General features: G+C 45.1%; 1 protein-coding gene across 3 annotated transcripts in view; it reads right to left on the reverse strand.

Annotated features, from left to right (window-relative positions):
* Nucleotides 1–4,865: 4,865 nt before the first annotated feature.
* Nucleotides 4,866–21,652, reverse strand: part of mia2 (MIA SH3 domain ER export factor 2) — a 31,095-nt gene continuing 14,308 nt past the window's right edge. For 2 of the 3 annotated variants that reach the window (XM_083791525.1, XM_083791526.1), the window contains 12 exons: nucleotides 20,864–20,931; nucleotides 20,554–20,624; nucleotides 17,943–18,044; nucleotides 15,683–15,779; nucleotides 13,826–13,893; nucleotides 13,239–13,324; nucleotides 12,960–13,073; nucleotides 11,329–11,490; nucleotides 11,075–11,200; nucleotides 9,408–9,448; nucleotides 9,108–9,312; nucleotides 4,866–7,149 (listed from right to left, as the gene is read on the reverse strand). In XM_083791525.1, the coding sequence (XP_083647651.1) occupies nucleotides 6,926–7,149; nucleotides 9,108–9,312; nucleotides 9,408–9,448; nucleotides 11,075–11,200; nucleotides 11,329–11,490; nucleotides 12,960–13,073; nucleotides 13,239–13,324; nucleotides 13,826–13,893; nucleotides 15,683–15,779; nucleotides 17,943–18,044; nucleotides 20,554–20,624; nucleotides 20,864–20,931 (1,364 nt within the window). In that variant the 3' untranslated portion in view covers nucleotides 4,866–6,925. The remainder of the gene's footprint in view (nucleotides 7,150–9,107; nucleotides 9,313–9,407; nucleotides 9,449–11,074; nucleotides 11,201–11,328; nucleotides 11,491–12,959; nucleotides 13,074–13,238; nucleotides 13,325–13,825; nucleotides 13,894–15,682; nucleotides 15,780–17,942; nucleotides 18,045–20,553; nucleotides 20,625–20,863; nucleotides 20,932–21,652) is intronic. The other variant, XR_014570825.1, reaches the window with a different exon arrangement.

The following is a 21,652-nucleotide window of genomic DNA, read 5'->3' on the forward strand; positions in this document are numbered from 1 at the left end:
AGGGCACCTACGGATGGCTGCAATTCGAAACTGGCCTCTGTAAAATCTGAATCCCCCCCCACCCCATTTCCCACACTGTATATTGTATATTTTCCCAGTGCTTGTATATTTTCCCTTTTTTGCTTCCCATATGATGAATTCCTGTTCTGTTCTTTAGCTACATAGAAATGTCTATTTGTATGTCTCTAAATGGTTGTATGTCTTTAAATGTTTTGATGAATTGAACAATGTGGACCCTGTTGTAAACAAGTGTAATGCTTAATTGGGTCGTCCACTCACAGTTGACAGTCTTTGTATTGAGTTTGTGCTTAAAATGTACTGTAAATTCTACAAACTGTTAATAAATATTTCAATCAATCAATCAAGCATTATGTATCAAACTCGATCGTTTTAGAATCCATTTTTATTCCATCATCATGTTTTATACTAGCTCTGGTCCATAGCCTTACTGCTCTTGCTGGCATTAGAGCTATATACCATGTGGGCAGCTGCCAGTGGAATTAGGAGTCCTAATTGGCGGAGACCAATATTGGAAAATGCTCACAGGAAAAATGGAGAGACTGAATGAAGGACTATAGTTGCACTGGAAAGTGTATTTGGATGGCTGGTGCAAGGAGAAGTCACCACGCTAAATATCATAACTGAAGTTGTGGATGTCGTATCTGGACTCGATAATTCTGTACTATAGCATGCTATAATCAACTCTAAGTTGATTGTCTAGTCTGTCTGTCTGCAAGTTTGAAAGCAATCACTCAGTCAAGTACTCTGCATTGTTCATTACTCCTTTGAAGCTTCTCTCAGGTGTGAATCAAAACACACGTAGCAGCCATCTGCTATTCCTATGCACGTTGTTGATCTTTATGTTAAATCCCAACCCCTCCCAGAACTCAACTGTTTGATGTAAACTATATATATGTCTGTAAATACAATGTTGAGTTAGTCTTGTTGGGGGCAGTGTGACCGTACGGTCATGTGCCCTGGGCTCCGCGGCTCAACTCAAGGGCCGCGGAAAGCCCTCTGTCTTTGTCTGACTTACTGCAAATAAATACATCGATGGATCTTCAGTTCACCTCTCTCTGCTTGTTTCCTCATCCGACCGTCTAAGAGTTTACCGTCTATACTCTTCGTTACTTTGTCTATTTTAGTCCAGTTTAGATGAGTGTACTTGTTGAATTTACACGACAAGTTGGAGCCTGAAAAAACTGCTTTTGGGATGGTTTTCCATTCCAGGTAAAACGAACCGTGGACCACTGGACAATTTGGACAATTTGGCGTTGAGTTGAATTTTATTTTTTCGGCGAACGGCGAACGGCGGAACAAAGGGATGCGGGGACCAACAGCACGTGCGGTGCTCTCCGACATGGGCGGTCGACGGAACAAAGGGAAGCGGCGACGGGAGTTGGACCAACAGCACGTGCGGGGCTCTCCAGACACGCCGTGCAGCAGCGGGACAAAGCGCCTCTACAGCGCAACGACGGGCGACCTGCGGATCTTCAAATCTCGGCGGGACGCGGCGGAGTTCCCATGCGGGGGAAAGAGGCTCTACAAGCGGCGGGCGGATGCGTCTCTTCGCGGCAAGCAAGCAGCGGCGAGGAGGGAGGCGTTCTACAAGGCCTTCAACGAGTGAGTCTTCCACCGAGGGGGGTCTCCGACCAAGCGGCGGCCGAGAGCTTTCATCACGGCATGCGGCGAGAGGACGGCACGGCGCGATTCATCTCATCAGCGATCGCGAGCGGAGAAAACGTTTTTCATTCATTCTTCATTCTTCAAACAGCAGATCTGCAAGCTCACGGTGTTGCGTTTATTTTTCTTTCCAGTCATTGTGATATTTCATATTCATAATGTCTGGAAGGGGGGAGTGTGACTGTGTTGGATGGGACGAAGGACAATGGACACACACGTGAGTGGCAGTGCGCGGACAAAACATTGCAATTGTCTTCATGATGCAGTTCTCAGTTTGACCACGAAAGGTAGGCCTACGTCACATGTTTAGAAAGGGGAATTATATTTGAGAGGATTTAAAATACAGTATGGACAGTTTCTGTGTCGGAAATGTGGGCTAGAGTAGTCAAAGTGAAAATAGTGGTCAAAATAGGTTAGTCTATTACTTCACTGTAGTAATACGTGTGGGACTGAAAGTAATTTTGGTGAAAGAGTAGCATTGATATTGGTTTATCGCTTCATCTTGGAGCAGTAACTGTTCTTAAAGTAGATTGACTTTTTCTCAAACGAATAATAGATATTAAACAAAGTTAAGAGACAATGTTTTGCGACACTAGAAAGAGTTCATTTATAACAGATGGAAGAGTTTCAACAATCTATCTGTATTCAAAACGTTTGTGTAACGTAAGTTTATTCAACATATAATGTAGGCATGTGTTGATATGTGTTTTGTCGAAGTTTAAATTAGTTAAAAAAGTTGATTAAAGAGCCTATGGGTCTTGGAAATGATTAAATAATGGTAAGCTTTATTAAAACAATTGATGTGGCTGTGTCAGGCGGACGATAGCGGTCCTATCAATACGCGTCAGTACGTAATTCGTCTTGGTATTAATAGAGCTAATTATGGTTTTCTCGTATGAAATTTAGTGTGCGAATAGTCAACTAAAAGGCAGTTAGTTGCCAGCGATGTGCGAGATTTTGCTGTTAATATCGAGATAACTTGGACCTTTGGACGTGAGTGAGTAAACAGTAGTAGCATAGGTCGATTCGTCATTTACCCAGGCCCTTAAAGGTGGGTACTGGGATAATGTAATTGCAGCGTGCTGTCATCAAGATCAAACTTTTGAAGGGAAATAGTTTCAAAATATAAATGGATTATTGAGCGTGTCTGAAAAAGCTTGTGTGTTTAAAACTGAAACACAGGGTAAGACAAAGTTGTGGTGTGTTTAAATGTCAGTTAATTGTGAAGTGCAAATGTAAATTTTCATATATGCATGATGCCTGGAATTATTTTTTGGGAACTTTTAAAGTGGAACGTTCTGTTGTTTCTTTCCTAATGTTTAGTATAGTACATGTGATTGGGTCAAGGGGGGTGTAATAGAATTATTGTTCCATATTTTTATGTGACCATCATCATGGTAATGGTCAAGGGGGGAATGTCGTATCTGGACTCGATAATTCTGTACTATAGCATGCTATAATCAACTCTAAGTTGATTGTCTAGTCTGTCTGTCTGCAAGTTTGAAAGCAATCACTCAGTCAAGTACTCTGCATTGTTCATTACTCCTTTGAAGCTTCTCTCAGGTGTGAATCAAAACACACGTAGCAGCCATCTGCTATTCCTATGCACGTTGTTGATCTTTATGTTAAATCCCAACCCCTCCCAGAACTCAACTGTTTGATGTAAACTATATATATGTCTGTAAATACAATGTTGAGTTAGTCTTGTTGGGGGCAGTGTGACCGTACGGTCATGTGCCCTGGGCTCCGCGGCTCAACTCAAGGGCCGCGGAAAGCCCTCTGTCTTTGTCTGACTTACTGCAAATAAATACATCGATGGATCTTCAGTTCACCTCTCTCTGCTTGTTTCCTCATCCGACCGTCTAAGAGTTTACCGTCTATACTCTTCGTTACTTTGTCTATTTTAGTCCAGTTTAGATGAGTGTACTTGTTGAATTTACACGACATGGACATTGAAGTGATGCACATCAGCGTCAGAGAGGAACAGGCACTGTCAGATCAGTTACGCAACTTTGGGGAAATCGAATCCAAATGAAAGAAATGCTATAATCAACGGATATCCCAAGCCGTGCATGCCTATTCCCACTATAGGCTGAGGAGGAAGAAATGCCACTTGACAGTTTTCAAATCAGCCTCATGGTGGCACTACAACAGGCCAAGTTGCGTCTCTCTCTCTCTCACACACACACACACACACACACACATTACTACTAAACATTTTGTTAAACATCACACACTCTCCTATCCTCCTGGTGGAGACCTGTGCCCAGAAGGGCACTTTTTCTAGTTAATTTCTGCATCTCTTAGGGCCCATTCAGATTTTACAGGGGCCAGTTTCGAATTGCAGCTGTCTGTAGGTGCCCTTTGAGAGTGGTTTTGAAGGAGTCAAGGGATTCACATGTCTTAATGACTGTTGGTAGGGCGTTCCACATTTTGGTGGCATAGGAGCGAAAATAATTTAGTCCCTTGTTTGTGCCGAATCTGGGTTGTACATGGTTTGTTGCACTCCCTCTGGTGTTGTGGGTGTGGAGTCTGTGGACTTTGTTTACATTAAGGAAGTATCTAGACAGGTACATGGGTATCTTGGTGGTGTATCGAATCTTGTGGACCAGACCCATTGCAAGATGCTGTACTCTGTCGTCGACCCTAAGCCATCCCAGCCTGTCAAAGTGGGCAGGGGTGAGGCCAAGTAGGAGCCTGACCAGTTTGTTTTGGGAGGTCTGGAGCCTTGCCAAGAGGTGCATGCATAGTCAAAGAAACATTGTACGAGGGCTCCTGTTAAGGTCTTCAAGGTGTTTTTGTTGACCAGTGAGGAGATCCTGTAAAGGAATCTTGTTTGTTACAGGGAGGGACGTTACAGCAGAGAAATGAACCAGAGAACACAGTACAGGTCGCGGTGCGTCTTGTTTTGAATTCTTAATTCTGTTTCGAACGACAACAAAGAAAATCTAGAACCGGGTTATATTTTCGTTTTAAATACCTATCTCTAAGTTTTTAATGAACAATTTCTAAACAGTATTCTATGTTTTAATTTACCATTTATATATTTGACAAACAGTTTTCAGAACACCAAACGGTATTCTGAATACTGTTTGTCGAATACGAAATTAGAATTCAAATGGCCGTAAAATACACGGACCGAGAACCTACAGATGCATTAAAATGACGAGAAAACGCAACTGTTTGACAAATCGGGTCTTTATTCAGATAATAAATCACTTGTTTCTTCTTTTGTTTGTACAATAAATTCACATTTACTTCACGTGTGGCGGTTGTAAACTTAAGCAAAACCGCTTTCTTCCAGTCTGTGTGTGTGTGTGCGCGTGCATGTATGTGTGTGCGTGCCGTGCAATGACGGCTCACAGCTTTTTTGTCTCCACAGCAGCTCCTCAACCAGAAATCTGAGCATCATTTTCTGTCTATTTATTTATTTTGACCAGACTACGAGAGAGGCACTATCAGGATACGCTCCTGGAATGTTGGCCATCCGAGACCAGGAACGCCGCTGCGGGTTCAAGTGGTTTAGGTGTTTCTAAACGACGACAACGTGGATGGATGGATAGTGGCCACCAACCAGACTTCTGATGAGAAGCGAAATAATAAACAGAGAACCTGTGATTTCTACGCCATTTGCTGAGATCATTTGGTTTTGCAAGGAATAACCGTTGCTTTGCGTTGGGAGAAATGGTCGTGGACAAAATAGTTTCTATGTACAGAACAGACTCCGATCGTACTATCCACACACATACATAGCATTTCTACCGTACATACACACACAAGTAAATACAAGTTTAATTAAAATCGAATGACTTCTGGCATTATTTTAACCCATTCTGACCTGAGATCAGATTCATACGAGGTTTCCGCCGGACACACACTGTGTCTGATTAACCCATTCTGACCTGAGATCAGATTCTAAAAATGTCAGTCGCTCTTCGATTTTTCAAAAATAGCAGACCTACAAGCTCGTATCGCGCCACTCGGTGGCGCGATATGAGCTTGTAGATCTGCTATTTTTAAATAGCTAAAGCATAACATGATGCTGACACCAAAACGGGTGCACGGTCAGAATGGGTTAAAGTAGCACTTTACACCATTTCTCGCTACGCCAATGTGCTGTGGACAGTTTATAAACCTGTACACTCACTCTGTGTCTCAGAGGAGGGCTGTGGACAGTTCAGAAAGCGGTACTTTGTTTGGGTTCAAAGTGAATTCTGGGACAGATCAGAAGACATTGAAGTGGAGTGGAGTGGAAATGATGCAGTAATGACTTTAACAGGAGATGTGAAAGGGGTGAGGATAATTCAATCCCCTTTTAAAGGTACGGTCGGTGAGTGATTTTTGTTGTTGTTGGTTAAAACAAGTTATTCCAGCCAACCAGGAGTAGCTTACATTTCTTATTTCTTCGCGTCATCATTTAACAATTTCACTTGAGGCTAATCCTAAGAGTTCTCTCTCCTCATTGGATAGAAACTGGTATCCTGATCTGAAAGTCTGACATGGACTCTCTGGTGACCGAACTGAAAGTCTGACATGGACTCTCTGGTGACTGAACTGAAAGTCTGACATGGACTCTCTGGTGACGGAACTGAACCAAAAGCTGAAAGTCTGACATGGACACTCTGGTGACTGGACTGAACCAAAACCTGAAAGTCTGACATGGACTCTCTGGTGACTGGACTGAACCAAAACCTGAAAGTCTGACATGGACCCTCTGGTGACTGGACTGAACCAACACTCATGGAAAAAGCAGCAACCAATCAGAAAAGCACCTTTAATTCGCCCCACCTGCAGAAAATAAATACAAATAAAAGCTTTCTCGAATGAATGAATGAATGAATGAATGAATGAATGGGATATGAGCTAAAAGGCCAAACGCTTCTTAGATCATCGGTTCTCAAGCGTTTTCATGTCAAGGACCCCCAAATTGACACTTATCCCGCGGACCCCCATTTGAAGATTTGTACAGCTCTAGCAGTGACTCTCAACCATTTCCACTCGCATATGGGTCTACGCGGACCCCCATTTCATGGCATTTCTATCTCTGGGACCCCCAATTTAAATTAAGTGTACACATGGAACCAAATGGGCCGTTTGGTTCCATGTGTACAATCTCTGGGTTACAGATATCCATTAAGGGTCCATAGCTGGGGGACCCCCTGGAACTCCCTCAAGGACCCCCTGGAACTCCCTCAAGGACCCCCAGGGGGGGGGGGGGACCCCACTTTGAGGACCCACAGTCTTAGATGACGTCTTGTTGAGGCGACGTCGCGGCGTGTCCGCCGTGCGGGTCCCCGGGGGGTGGGGGGGGCCCGGGGGGGCCTCCGCTGCTGGGTGGGCCGCCGTACGGAGGGAAGGCGTCGGGCGGGGGGGCAGGTCGCATGAAGTGAGGAGGGGGAGGGGGGCCGGCGCCCGGCGGGAAGCGGGGAGGAAACATCATATGAGGAGGAGGGGCACCCCCCCTCACTGAGGAGAGAGAGAGAGAGAGAGAGAGAGAGAGAGTCAGATGAGATCTATAATAACATTTGTGACCAGTTCTTTAAAAAAAAAAAATCATGTCATATTATGAAAGCAGTGAATCATAGCTTCAAATTGATATAATGGTTGTTCAGTTTGACCCACCAGTTTTGGAGATATGGCTTATAGAGTAATGTCTTGTAGAGAAAACAGCGATTTGAGAAAACAGGCTTGAAAGGTTCACTTCTGTGGTCTCTAACATTACACCTATAGCTACATGTTTAAGCATTTATTTCATATTTACATGTCTTCTGTGGACTCTAACATTACACCTATAGCTACATGTTTAAGCATTTATTTCATATTTACATGTCTTCTGTGGTCTCTAACATTACACCTATAGCTACATGTTTAAGCATTTATTTCATATTTACATGTCTTCTGTGGTCTCTAACATTACACCTATAGCTACATGTTTAAGCATTTATTTCATATTTACATGTCTTCTGTGGTCTCTAACATTACACCTATAGCTACATGTTTAAGCATTTATTTCATATTTACATGTCTTCTGTGGTCTCTAACATTACACCTATAGCTACATGTTTAAGCATTTATTTCATATTTACATGTCTTCTGTGGTCTCTAACATTACACCTATAGCTACATGTTTAAGCATTTATTTCATATTTACATGTCTTCTGTGGTCTCTAACATTACACCTAGCTACATGTTTAAGCATTTATTTCATATTTACATGTCTTCTGTGAACTCTAACATTACACCTAGCTACATGTTTAAGCATTTATTTCATATTTACATGTCTTCTGTGGTCTCTAACATTACACCTAGCTACATGTTTAAGCATTTATTTCATATTTACATGTCTTCTGTGGTCTCTAACATTACACCTATAGCTACATGTTTAAGCATTTATTTCATATTTACTTGTCTTCTGTGGTCTCTAACATTACACCTATAGCTACATGTTTAAGCATTTATTGTCTCCACCAGGCCGAAGGCATGGGGGGAGAGTATGTTTTGCACTCCGTCCGTCCGTCCGTCCGTGTGTGTGTCCGTGAGCAGCTAATCTCGGCCACCGTTAACCCGGTCGATGCCAAATTTTGCACACACACTCCCTGGATGCCAACGATGAACCTCTGCCCCAAACTTTCCAGAACGGCCTGTTATAGCGCCACCAGGAGGCCGCTTTGTGCAAAACAAGTTTTTGCACAGTACACCTACAGATGTTGTCCAAACATCACGCAAATTGGTACAGTCTCTCTAGAGCCATTCAACGAAACCGGTCTTTCAGATTTCTCAGACTCCATCCTGATTGGTTAAGATTGGCTTCCAAAGTTCACAGGAGTGCTCAGTTTCAAACAAAATGCTGCAAATCATGAACACATCGCGTGATTTCCGTGAAATTGTGCACGCACATTCCCACTAGGCCGAGGAAGAAATGCCACATGAACAATTTCAACTCAGCCTCAAGGTGGCGCTATAACTGGCCGAAAAGTGTTTTTACCTCTAACTGCATGGATCTGTGGATAACTTTGTATGCCAACTCCCTAGTTTACTTTTGTTGCCCTTTTATCCAACCACCAGATGAAGGCAAGCTGCAATGTCCTACATTCCTATCCTGGTGGAGACCTGTGCCCAGAAGGGCACTTTTTCTAGTTTCATCTACTTTCTTTCCGCCATGACTGTCAATTCTTTTTCAGGTGTAATGAAGGCCCAAAGACAGGCAGTGTAGCAACAACAAAGCCTAGCATATAGAATGGTATAACATTTCCATTCCAAATGTTTTTCTAGACCACCTGTCCTAGAGCATATATAGGATCACGTTGAATAACAACCAATGCTACATATTTCCCTTCATAACTTCCAGGACTGGAAAATGTTTTTTTTCTCCAATTTCCATGACTGTGCCTTTTAGCAAGAAGAGGTCAGTGCTGGCTACTCACTGGGCATCATATGGGGCCCGCCCATGCCCATGCCCGGGCCCGGGCCCATGCCCATGCCCGGGCCTGGGCCCATGCCCCTGGGAGGGTAGTAGTCGGGAGGTGGGGGTCCATAGGGGTGTCTGCGAGGGAAGGGCCCGTCCATGGGCCCCATGGGGGGTCCCATGGGGGGTCCCAGACCTTCAGGGGGGGTCCTCCGCTCCAAGGGCTGCAACAACACCACACACGCATTCACACAACGTCATGAAAGCTACACGTGACGGTGAAATGTTAAAGATCTGGATTTAGACACACACGTCTTACCTCTCTGTGTTCGTGGTCTCCAGGGCCTAGATAAGGAGGTTCTGCACACACACACACACACACACACACACACACACACACACACACACACACACACACACACACACACACACACACACACACACACACACACACACACACACACACACACACACACACACACACACACACACACACACACACACACACACACACACACACACACACACACACACACACACTTTACAATTTAGGCATTTATCAGACGCTCTTAATCCAGAGCGATTTATATTAAGCAAGAACAAAAAGCATGGGAATACATCACATACACTTGTTATCATGACACATGCGGAAGCTAAGAACGTAACAATGGAATATTATCTATATAATGAAACTATGCATGTATACTTTAAAGTGCTATGTCTACTTAAAATGCTATTCTAGTGCTATCTAAAGCCTGCGGCACAGACGCGGCACAGGCGTTGCCGCGCGGCAACGCCTGGAAAATAGAACAGTGGCGTATCGGAGCGTCAGGCGAGGCGTGAACGCGCGTCGGACGGAGCCGGTGTGCGATAGGTTCATTGAAAATAACGGAGGCGGCTGTTTTGACGCGCGGCGTTCGCAGACGGTGTGTGGAGGGCTTAAGTCACATAAGTTGAGCCTTTGCATATGCCTGTAAGGTCGTCGGGGCTAGGGCGAGTGCTACGGGCCATGATGGAGTCTGAAGAGGTGGGTTTTCAGACTACGGCGGAAGATTGGGAGTGAGTCTGCAGTGCTGATTGCAATGGGTAGTTCATTCCATAGTTTAGATTGGGAGTGAGTCTGCAGTGCTGATTGCAATGGGTAGTTCATTCCATAGTTTAGATTGGGAGTGAGACTGCAGTGCTGATTGCAATGGGTAGTTTATTCCATAGTTTAGATTGGGAGTGAGTCTGCAGTGCTGACTGCAATGGGTAGTTTATTCCATAGTTTAGATTGGGAGTGAGTCTGCAGTGCTGATTGCAATGGGTAGTTCATTCCATAGTTTAGATTGGGAGTGAGTCTGCAGTGCTGATTGCAATGGGTAGTTCATTCCATAGTTTAGATTGGGAGTGAGTCTGCAGTGCTGATTGCAATGGGTAGTTCATTCCATAGTTTAGATTGGGAGTGAGGCTGCAGTGCTGATTGCAATGGGTAGTTCATTCCATAGTTTAGATTGGGAGTGAGGCTGCAGTGCTGATTGCAGTGGGTAGTTCATTCCATAGTTTAGATTGGGAGTGAGTCTGCAGTGCTGATTGCAGTGGGTAGTTCATTCCATAGTTTAGATTGGGAGTGAGGCTGCAGTGCTGATTGCAATGGGTAGTTCATTCCATAGTTTAGATTGGGAGTGAGGCTGCAGTGCTGATTGCAGTGGGTAGTTCATTCCATAGTTTAGATTGGGAGTGAGTCTGCAGTGCTGATTGCAGTGGGTAGTTCATTCCATAGTTTAGATTGGGAGTGAGGCTGCAGTGCTGATTGCAGTGGGTAGTTCATTCCATAGTTTAGATTGGGAGTGAGGCTGCAGTGCTGATTGCAATGGGTAGTTCATTCCATAGTTTTGGAGTCAGAAAGGAGAACCCCATCCCAAAAAAGCAGACGGACGGACGGACAGACGGACGGACGGACGGACGGACGGACAGACGGACTGACGGACGGACAGACGGACTCACCGGCTCTGTCTGCAGGGTGTGGCGGGGGTCCGAAGGGGGGCATGCCCCGGGGGGGCCCTGGGGGTCCCAGGGGGGGCCCTGGGGGGGGTCTCCTGTACATGGGACCTCCGTCAGGGTACATGTAGCCTGTGATGACACATGTGGCGACAACATGTCAACACTGAACAACTCAACCCTATCTCCATCTCTACTACATTTTACACTAGTATTAGTCGACTAAAACAACACTGTTTAGGGTTTTAGTCTTTTCACACCTGAGGGTCCTGGACCGGGTCCCAGGGGAGGGGGGGGTCCCCCCAGAGGAGGGGGGGGTCCCCTGCGGTCTCTCTCCCAGGTGGGCGAGATGGAGCCACTGTCTGAATGAGGACGCTCTGCTTCCCCGTGGCCAGCAGGGGGCTCCATGGGGCCGCGAGGCGCTGGAGAGAGACACAGTTATACATGTTAACATGTATTCAGAATGAATGACCTCATTCCCTCAACAGAGACTCATGGAACCTTAATCCATTTTGGGGCGGGAACCCCTTTTGGTGTTAGCATCATGTTATGCCTTAGCTATTGAAAAATAGCAGATCTACAAGCTCATAACGAGCTTGTAGGCAATGTTCCCCCTAACGTGCGCCCGCGCGCACACACATGGCCAAATGCTCTCGCGCACAACTGAAATCTGCCGCGCACAGACACCGACGCTGGTGTAAAAAAAAAGAGGTTTTCTTTAAAAGAAAAGGTGTTCCCCCCGAGTAGGCCTATCATCTACATTACAGTAATAATACCTATCCCACACTTTATTTCTATTTACTTCACAGTTTATTTAGATTACACAGGCGAGGCGACAGACTCCCCTCCTTTTTTGACTCTTTGCTCTCCTCTCCTCGCCTCCTGTGTACACGTAAGAAAACTGTAGAGGAGATCTTGAATAAACAAGAAGGTGGCCTCACACACCAATAGCTAGAGTACCAATATCTATTAGGACAGCAGGTAAGACAGGAATATCCTTTATACTTAGTTTGGGGTCACAGCCTGAAAAGGTTGAGAACCACTGTAGACTAACTGAATATTCCTAAAATTGCTAGCCTACCACTATTCATTGATTCAATTTCACTCGTATACCGAAATCCATTTGGAAAAAAAGAGAAAAGAATCACACCTGTGTGAAGTGAGGGGCGCTCACTTCACATAATCTAACGTTTGGATAGTTGGTGTCAAGGTGACGTATGTTTGCTCAGTAGTTGCTGATGTCTGCTCAGGAGGTTTGAGTGTTTGCTCAGACCGAATTATTTTTAGAGGGAACATTGCTTGTAGGTCTGCTATTTTTTGAAAAATCGAAGAACGACTGACATAGAAACATAGCTTTTTCACTGACATAGAAACATAGCTTTTTCACTGACATAGAAACATAGCTTTTTCACTGAAATAGAAACATAGCTTTTTCACTGACATAGAAACATAGCTTTTTCACTGACATAGAAACATAGCTTTTTCACTGACATAGAAACAGCTTTTTCACTGACATGGAAACATAGCTTTTTCACTGACATGGAAACATAGCTTTTTCACTGACATAGAAACAGCTTTTTCACTGACATAGAAACATAGCTTTTTCACTGACATAGAAACATAGCTTTTTCACTGACATAGAAACATAGCTTTTTCACTGACATGGAAACATAGCTTTTTCACTGACATAGAAACATAGCTTTTTAAATGACAAAGAAACATAGCTTTTTCAGAACACTGTCAGGATGTAGAAGACATTTTTAGAATCTGATCTCAGGTCAGAATGGGTTAATACTAGTATTCCTATTCCTCATATTGTGTGTGTGTGTGTGTGTGTGTGTGTGTGTGTGTGTGCGTGTGTGTGCGTGCGTGTGTCTGTGTGTGTGTGTACCTCTCGGGGACAGCCTGAGGGGCGGTCCTTCACACAGAGTGGGCGGGGACAGGAAGGGGCGGGGCTCTGAGCCGGGTCGTCCCAGAGGGGAGGGGCCGTACGGTGACCTTTCACCTGGGGGAGCAGAGGTCAGAGGTCACGCATGATGAAACACACACACACACACACACACACACACATCATCACATCGTTGGAGTGAAGTAAAAGATCTGACTGTGTGTGTGTGTGTGTGTGTGCGCGCGTGCACGTGCGAGTGCGTGTGTGTGTGTGTGCGCGTACCTCTGTAGGGTAGTGGTCTAGCCAGGCTGTCCAGAGCGTAGGGGTCTTTACCTATGGTGTCCATTTTAAACTGGGTGTCTGTAATCCTGTGCACGCACACACACACACGCACGCACACACACGCACACGCACACGCGCACACACACACACACACACACACACACACACACACACACACACACACACACACACACACACACACACACACACACACAGAGAGAGAGAGAGAGAAAATTAATACTTTTTCTTTGTATAATATTTTAGACCTGAGGACGATTCTACAAATGTAAATCTAAATGTTTCTGTGTCAGTGGTTCTCAAACTATTTCACGTCAAAGAAATATGTTGTTCCACGGACCCCCCCCCCCCCCCCCCTCCCCAGAAACAAAGATTTGAGTTAAAAAACGTTCACTCTGAAAGAATATTATATTCAAAGATTTGCGTCACATTTTCAAGACTTTTCAAAGTCTAAAGCTATAGTTTAGTCTATAGCTACTTTTAGTCTATAGCTAAAGTATAACATAATGCTTAAAACACCAACAGGATGACTCGGAGGCGTTAGTGACGTCTCAACCTGTCATACATACTTCTGCCTGAAGAGGGCGTTCTCTCTCCTGGTATCTGTCAGGTCTCGCTCCGCTGCTCGCGCCGCAAGCTGTACAACGCACGCACACACAGTCACACACAGTCACACACACACACACAGTCACACACACACACACACACACACACACACACACACACACACACACACACACACACACACACACACACACACACACACACACACACACACACACACACACACAATGTAGGCATTTAGTAGACGGTAAATAGCTACATAGATAATTGTTAACGTTGCTATTCTCTATCTCCAGGGTTTCCACACTATTTTACCAATGCATTTCCAAAACCTTTCCCGGAATATTTAATATTTCCAGACCTATATAACCATAATTCAGCTCAAATATGAGTCTCCTTATATTATTATTATATATTATAGTATAGTATATATAGATTTATATATATCCGTGGCTCAAATGGGTCTGAGAGGCTAAATGTCATCAAATGGTGGTCCGTGGCTCAAATGGGTCTGAGAGGCTAAATGTCATCAAATGGTGGTTCCGTGGCTCAAATGGGTCTGAGAGGCTAAATGTCATCAAATGGTGGTTCCGTGGCTCAAATGGGTCTGAGAGGCTAAATGTCATCAAATGGTGGTTCCGTGGCTCAAATGGGTCTGAGAGGCTAAATGTCATCAAATGGTGGTCCGTGGCTCAGATGGGTCTGAGAGGCTAAATGTCATCAAATGGTGGTCCGTGGCTCAGATGGGTCTGAGAGGCTAAATGTCATCAAATGGTGGTCCGTGGCTCAAATGCAGAATAAATAAATAATGGACCTTGATGTGAAACATGTTGAAAAGCCACTGGTCTACTACAGAACCAGGTGTGAGCCGTCTGCTTTCAGAACATTCCACTGGTCTACTACAGAACCAGGTGTGAGCCGTCTGGTTTTAGAACATTCCAAACCGCCACACATAGTTTAGGGGGATTCCGTTGCAGGTTGTAACCCGTTGGGCCGGTCGTCAAACCTTAGTCTGGACTTTAAGACTGGCTTAAGAGTTAAAGGAGAATTCCATACTAAAAGGCTTTCTTACCTTTCTTTGTAGTTGTTACGTCTCCACCAAAGAGGTCCAGGTGTTTTTTTGTGCAAAAGCTCCTTATTGGCTATTTCCCTATACCATAAGCCCTAAATGAATTGCATTGAATTGAATGGGAATTGAATGGGGCTATGGGGTGTTGTGCTAGTTCGCTTATTTCCATCGCTCAAAATTATTATTTCTTTGTATATATCCTCTCTTCATAATGTAAATAATATCCCAAGCGGCACACTTTACTACTTCTTTCGATGGAAATAAGCAAACTAGCATAACACCCCCATAGCCCCATTCAATTCCCATTCAATGCAATGCAATTCATTGAGGGCTTATGGTAGGGGAAATAGCCAATAAGGAGCTTTTGCACAAAAAACACCTGGACCTCTTTGGTGGGGACGTAACAACTACAAATAACACCTGGACCTCTTTGGTGGAGACGTAACAACTACAAATAACACCTGGACCTCTTTGGTGGGGACGTAACAACTACAAATAACACCTGGACCTCTTTGGTGGGGACGTAACAACTACAAATAACACCTGGACCTCTTTGGTGGGGATGTAACAACTACAAATAACACCTGGACCTCTTTGGTGGGGATGTAACAACTACAAATAACACCTGGACCTCTTTGGTGGGGACGTAACAACTACAAATAACACCTGGACCTCTTTGGTGGAGACGTAACAACTACAAAGAAAGGTAAGAAAGATAAGAAAGCATTCTAGCATGGAATTCTCCTTTAAGACTTCTTCTGGTGTGTGTGTGTGTGTGTGAGCGTGCACGTACCCAGTTGTTGTGGGCCTTCTTCTCGTGCGCAGAGACCTGCGTCTGGTAGGACTGAGACGTCTTCTCCAGCTCCTCCTCCATCTCTACCGCCCTCTGTCTGTGAGGGAGAGGAACACACCTGGAACTCAGACCTGTGTGTGTCTGCGTGTGTGTGTGTGTGTGTGTGTGTCTGCGTGCGTGTGTGTGTGTGTGACTGTGTGTGTGTGTGTGTGCGCGCGTGCGTGTGCGTGTGTGTTAAGGTTGGCCGATATAGCAACATCGCCCATCGTCTGGATATATTCGTGCAATGTGAGTACAGTTTACAGCGGGGTCACGGGGTCACGAGTCGAAGGGAAGATCTACAGATCTACAAGCTCTCGCCGCACGCGCTCCGCCTCTGCAGCGTTGTTTGCAACGCGTTGAGAGCTTGTAGATCTGTCTGTTTTTGCAGCGCTGGTGTCAGGGTTCCTTCACACGTTGGCAATATTGGAGTCCATATTGTCACAGGAAACCACAGACAGACAGACAGACAGACAGACAGACAGACAGACAGACAGACAGACAGGTGGTGCATTTATAGATATAAGATAGATTGTTCAGAACATAAATCGACTTTACGCCCAAATATGGAGGATTGACGTCATGGTACTGACATAGTTCTGTCAAACAAACATTAGATCAATAATGATGTTATATACAGTAAGTAGTAGTCGTTAGTAGATAGTTGTTGTTCTTTCGACGATCACATTGCGTGACATCATCAGCCATCCTAACAGAAGACGTAATCACGCCATGACGTCACAACCGTGTAGTTGTTCTTTATAAAGACTTGTCCGACGCACTAAACATCAGTTAGTGACTTACAACGAGGACACCGAGCTGCCATCATCCTATAACAAGTTCATCTGTAAACGAGTTGTACTTTAGTTGTCAACACTCATTGACGGTGGAGCTGCTGTGTGAGATGTTTCACTGGACGATACATCTGGAAGGAGAACATGGGAAGGAGAAGGTTGCTGCTGTGGTGGTCGGACACCAGATCTACTGCTTTGGAGGAGACGGAAAGAAGAGTAGAAGAGATCTCATTGAAGTGTTCGTCTTCAACACGGTGTCGTTACGCTGGAGGAATGTGACCCCTGTGAACCCTGGAACAGGAGAAGGTCTCCTTCAGGTTCCCTCCAGGCTCTGCGGCCACACAGCTGTGCTGATAGAATATACTGTCTACCTCTGGGGAGGATATCCTCCCTGCAATGTTCTTAATGCATTTGATGTCGACGCCCACAGGTGGTTCAAACTGAAGGTTTCTGGGTCTGTTCCAGAGGAGAGGTGGTACCACTCAGCCTGTGTGTTGGGGAAGGTCATGTATATCCATGGAGGACGCAAACAGAATTCATACATATACACTAATGACATGTACAAGTTGGACACCGACACAATGGTCTGGACTTTAATTAACACCAGAGGAACTCCACCTCCTGCTTCATCAGGTCACTCTGCTTCCATCATCGGGACAAAGATGTTTGTATTTGGAGGCTGGATGGGTTCCCATGGGTACCACAACAGTATCAGAGTGTTTGACACAGAGACCGACCACTGGCTGGACGCACCTTCTGCACAGCTTCTTCCAAAAGCACGTGTTGGTCATTCAGCCTTTACCTACAATGGACAGCTGTACATATTTGGTGGTGGATTCAGGAAGGGAAACCTCAATGATCTGTGGGAATTCAGTCCAGAGACCTTCTCCTGGAAGAAGGTTGAGTCCAAGGGGCAACACCCAGGTCCAATGAAGCAAATGTGCTTTTGCATGGTGGGAGATCGTGTCATCCTCTTTGGAGCAGACGACAGACCAGGTGACCTGTATGTCTTAGACCTCAGTAAGAGCCTCAAGACATTATGTAAGCTAGCAGTTATTCAGAACGGTCTGGAGCAGTCTGGACTCCCACACAACATCAGGTGGGAACTGGCAGCCATGACTAGCAACAGCTGCTGAGATCAGTGCCCATACCCTCGGTGGGGTTGGTGAAAGGGCCATACCCTCGGTGGGGTTGGTGAAAGGGCCATACCCTCGGTGGGGTTGGTGAAAGGGCCATACCCTCAGTGGGGTTGGTGAAAGGGCCATACCCTCGGACAGACAGACAGACAGACAGACAGACAGACAGACAGACAGACAGACAGACAGACAGACAGACAGACAGACAGGCAGACAGGCAGACAGACAGGCAGACAGACAGACAGGCAGACAGACAGACAGACAGACAGACAGACAGACAGACAGACAGACCTGTAGTTGTGTAGCTCCTCCATGGCCATGGAGATGTTCCTGTCTGCTTTGGTCAGCTTCTCCTCCTTCTGCATCCTCTCCTTCTCCTCCACCGTCAGCAGCCTGACAACACACAGCGTTAATGTTATATCCCATTCTGACCTGAGATCAGATTCATACCAGGTTTCCACTGGACACACACTGGTCTGATTAAAACCCATTCTGACCTGAGATCAGATTCTAAAAAAAAAATGTCAGTCGTTCTTCGATTTTTCAAAAATAGCAGACCTACAAGCTCGTAGATCTGCTATTTTTCAATAGCTAAAGCATAACATGATGCCAACACCAAAATGGGTTCCCGTTCAAAATGGGATATATATTCATATAATTATAATAATAATAGTAATAATAATAATGACAACGTAATGGCCTGGGCCGTGGCTCAGCGGTCCAGGCACCTTGGCCGGTATAGTCCGAGTCTGGCAGTGTGGCCGCGGGTTCGACTCCCGATCCCGACGGCCTTTTACTGCATGTCACTTCCCCCCCTCCCCCCCCATCTCTCTCCCCAACTCCTGTCAGCCTACTGTCTGTCCCTCCATGAAAAATATAAAATAAAGGTGAAAGCCGGAAAAGTAAACATAAATATATAAAAAACATTAAAAAAAGATGACTGACGGGAATATTTTCCACAGCGTAGCTCTGGTCCATAGCGCTAAGAGAAGCCCTTAACGCTATGGACAGCAATTATTTTAACGACCTAATGTAACAAGTGTTTTTGTGACTTGACCTAAGGCACAAAACACACATGCGCGCACGCACACACATGCGCGCACGCACACACCAGAACCGGCCAGCTAGTGCGACACACACACACACACAGACGGACGGAAAACTTGGATGGAAACTAGTGTTATTTGACAAATTGACGCAGACATTCTCTCTAATGCTTCCGAAAACAAAAATCACGGCCTCGCGACTTTAGCGGCCTTAGCCGACGAGACCGTGAAGATTGAACGAAACCGTACGAAACCGTTAAACCCCGAAAAACCTGAGTCCTGTCCAGGTGTGATAAAAACCGGAGTCCTGTCCAGGTGTGATAAAAACCGGAGTCCTGTCCAGGTGTGATAAATCACCCTCGTTAGTGTCGTGTTGTGAAGTCTCGTCACGTCTCTGTTCTGTCGGACGTTGATTTGTGGCAGGAGGAGAACAGCTGGAAGTTGACCCAGTTTTCAGTTCTTGTTCCATTAACTGTTCCACGCAGAACTCCCTCACGTGTAACACACACACACACACACACACACACACACACACGCACACGCATCTGTGTATCGCCCCACTGCTGTGACACTGTCTTGGTGTGTGTGTGTGTAAGGAAAGGTACCATGTTTACCCAGGGTAACTGGACTAAAGGTACCATGTTTACCCAGGGTAACTGGACTAAAGGTACCATGTTTACCCAGGGTAACTGGACTAAAGGTACCATGTTTACCCAGGGTAACTGGACTAAAGGTACCATGTTTACCCAGGGTAACTGGACTAAAGGTACCATGTTTACCCAGGGTAACTGGACTAAAGGTACCATGTTTACCCAGGGTAACTGGACTAAAGGTACCATGTTTACCCAGGGCAACTGGACTAAAGGTACCATGTTTACCCAGGGTAACTGGACTAAAGGTACCATGTTTACCCAGGGTAACTGGACTAAAGGTACCATGTTTACCCAGGGTAACTGGACTGAAGGTACCATGTTTACCCAGGGTAACTGGACTAAAGGTACCATGTTTACCCAGGGTAACTGGACTAAAGGTACCATGTTTACCCAGGGTAACTGGACTAAAGGTACCATGTTTACCCAGGGTAACTGGACTAAAGGTACCATGTTTACCCAGGGTAACTGGACTAAAGGTACCATGTTTACCCAGGGTAACTGGACTAAAGGTACCATGTTTACCCAGGGTAACTGGACTAAAGGTACCATGTTTACCCAGGGCAACTGGACTAAAGGTACCATGTTTACCCAGGGTAACTGGACTAAAGGTACCATGTTTACCCAGGGTAACTGGACTAAAGGTACCATGTTTACCCAGGGTAACTGGACTGAAGGTACCATGTTTACCCAGGGTAACTGGACTAAAGGTACCATGTTTACCCAGGGTAACTGGACTAAAGGTACCATGTTTACCCAGGGTAACTGGACTAAAGGTACCATGTTTACCCAGGGTAACTGGACTAAAGGTAACATGTTTACCCAGGGTAACTGGACTAAAGGTACCATGTTTACCCAGGGTAACTGGACTAAAGGTACCATGTTTACCCAGGGTAACTGGACTAAAGGTACCATGTTTACCCAGGGTAACTGGACTAAAGGTAACATGTTTACCCAGGGTTACTGGACTAAGCTCAAGAACTTGTTTACAGCCAGGCCCTGCTCATAGAACATTTCATGGTAGAGGTTCAGTGCCTTGTCCAAGGGCACTTCAGTGGTGGTAATTGTAACGTGCCGGTCCGGGGATACGAACTATAGTGACCTTTCCGATATCAAGACCGCTCCGCAAACCGTTCGGCCACCGCTGCCTCTGCGTGTGTGTGTGTGTGTGTGTGTGTGTGTGAGAGTGCGTGTGTGTGTGTGTACCTGTGTAGTTTGAGCTCATTCTCCTGGTACATCTCTGTCATGATCTGTAGTTTCTGCTGGAGCCGTTGGACCTGGAGAGATGACCTCATACTTACTAAATACTTTACTAATTAATACTAAATACATGTAGGAACAACAGACCTGTGGTGACATGTGGATTTTAGTCAACTAAAGCTAGTGTCTTGGGACATTTGTGGTCGTAGTGACTACATCTGTCATTACGAAAATCATGATTGGTTTTTAAGACGAATAGCTTAGACAGACAGACAGACAGACAGACAGACAGACAGACAGACAGACAGACAGGTACCTGTTCTTTATAATGCTCTGAGTCTAACTGTAGAGAAGACTTCTCACGCTCCATGTCCTTAATGCCATCTGGAGACGCACACGCACGCACACACGCACACGCGCGCACACGCACACGCGCGCACACGCACACACACACACAAACACACAAAAAGAAAACGTTATTGTCCATTACACTTTACACTGGCACTCATTGACTGAGATACCTCACAGTCTGTAATACGTCGGTCGTAGTCTCTAAATACGTCTTCATTTAGTTTTAGTCGCATTTTAGTCACCCGGAATGTTTCGGTGTCTAGTCTAGTTTTAGTCGACCAAATGTCATAAAAGATTTCAGTCGCCTAAATCTACAGGTGATTTAGTCGACTAAAATGTGTTTTGGTGGGCCTCGATGCCGTCGTAATGGCTGATTTTACACTCGGTGAAAAATGTGAGCTTGTAGATCGGCTATTTCAGGATGCAACCAAGTGTAAAATGACTTATACTGGATCTCTTGTCCACTCCTTCCTAACATTTTAGTATAATATATATAATATAGTATAGTATGTATAGTTGACATAGATACTTCACTGTTACGTTCTTAGTTTATACATGATTCACGATAACTACTTTTTATATATGTCATGTATGCCATGCTTTTGTTCTTGCTTAATGTAAGTGGCTCTGGATCAAGAGCGTCTGATAAATGCCTACATTGTAAATTGTAGTAAAAAACAAATTGTTGACAAAATTGTCAATATATTTAGTCTTAGTTTTAGTCGTCGTAGCTTAGTTTTCATTTAGTTTCCAT

The sequence above is a fragment of the Protomyctophum parallelum genome (assembly GCF_964188405.1).
Source record: "Protomyctophum parallelum genome assembly, chromosome: 20".
In the NCBI taxonomy this organism is placed as follows: domain Eukaryota; kingdom Metazoa; phylum Chordata; class Actinopteri; order Myctophiformes; family Myctophidae; genus Protomyctophum; species Protomyctophum parallelum.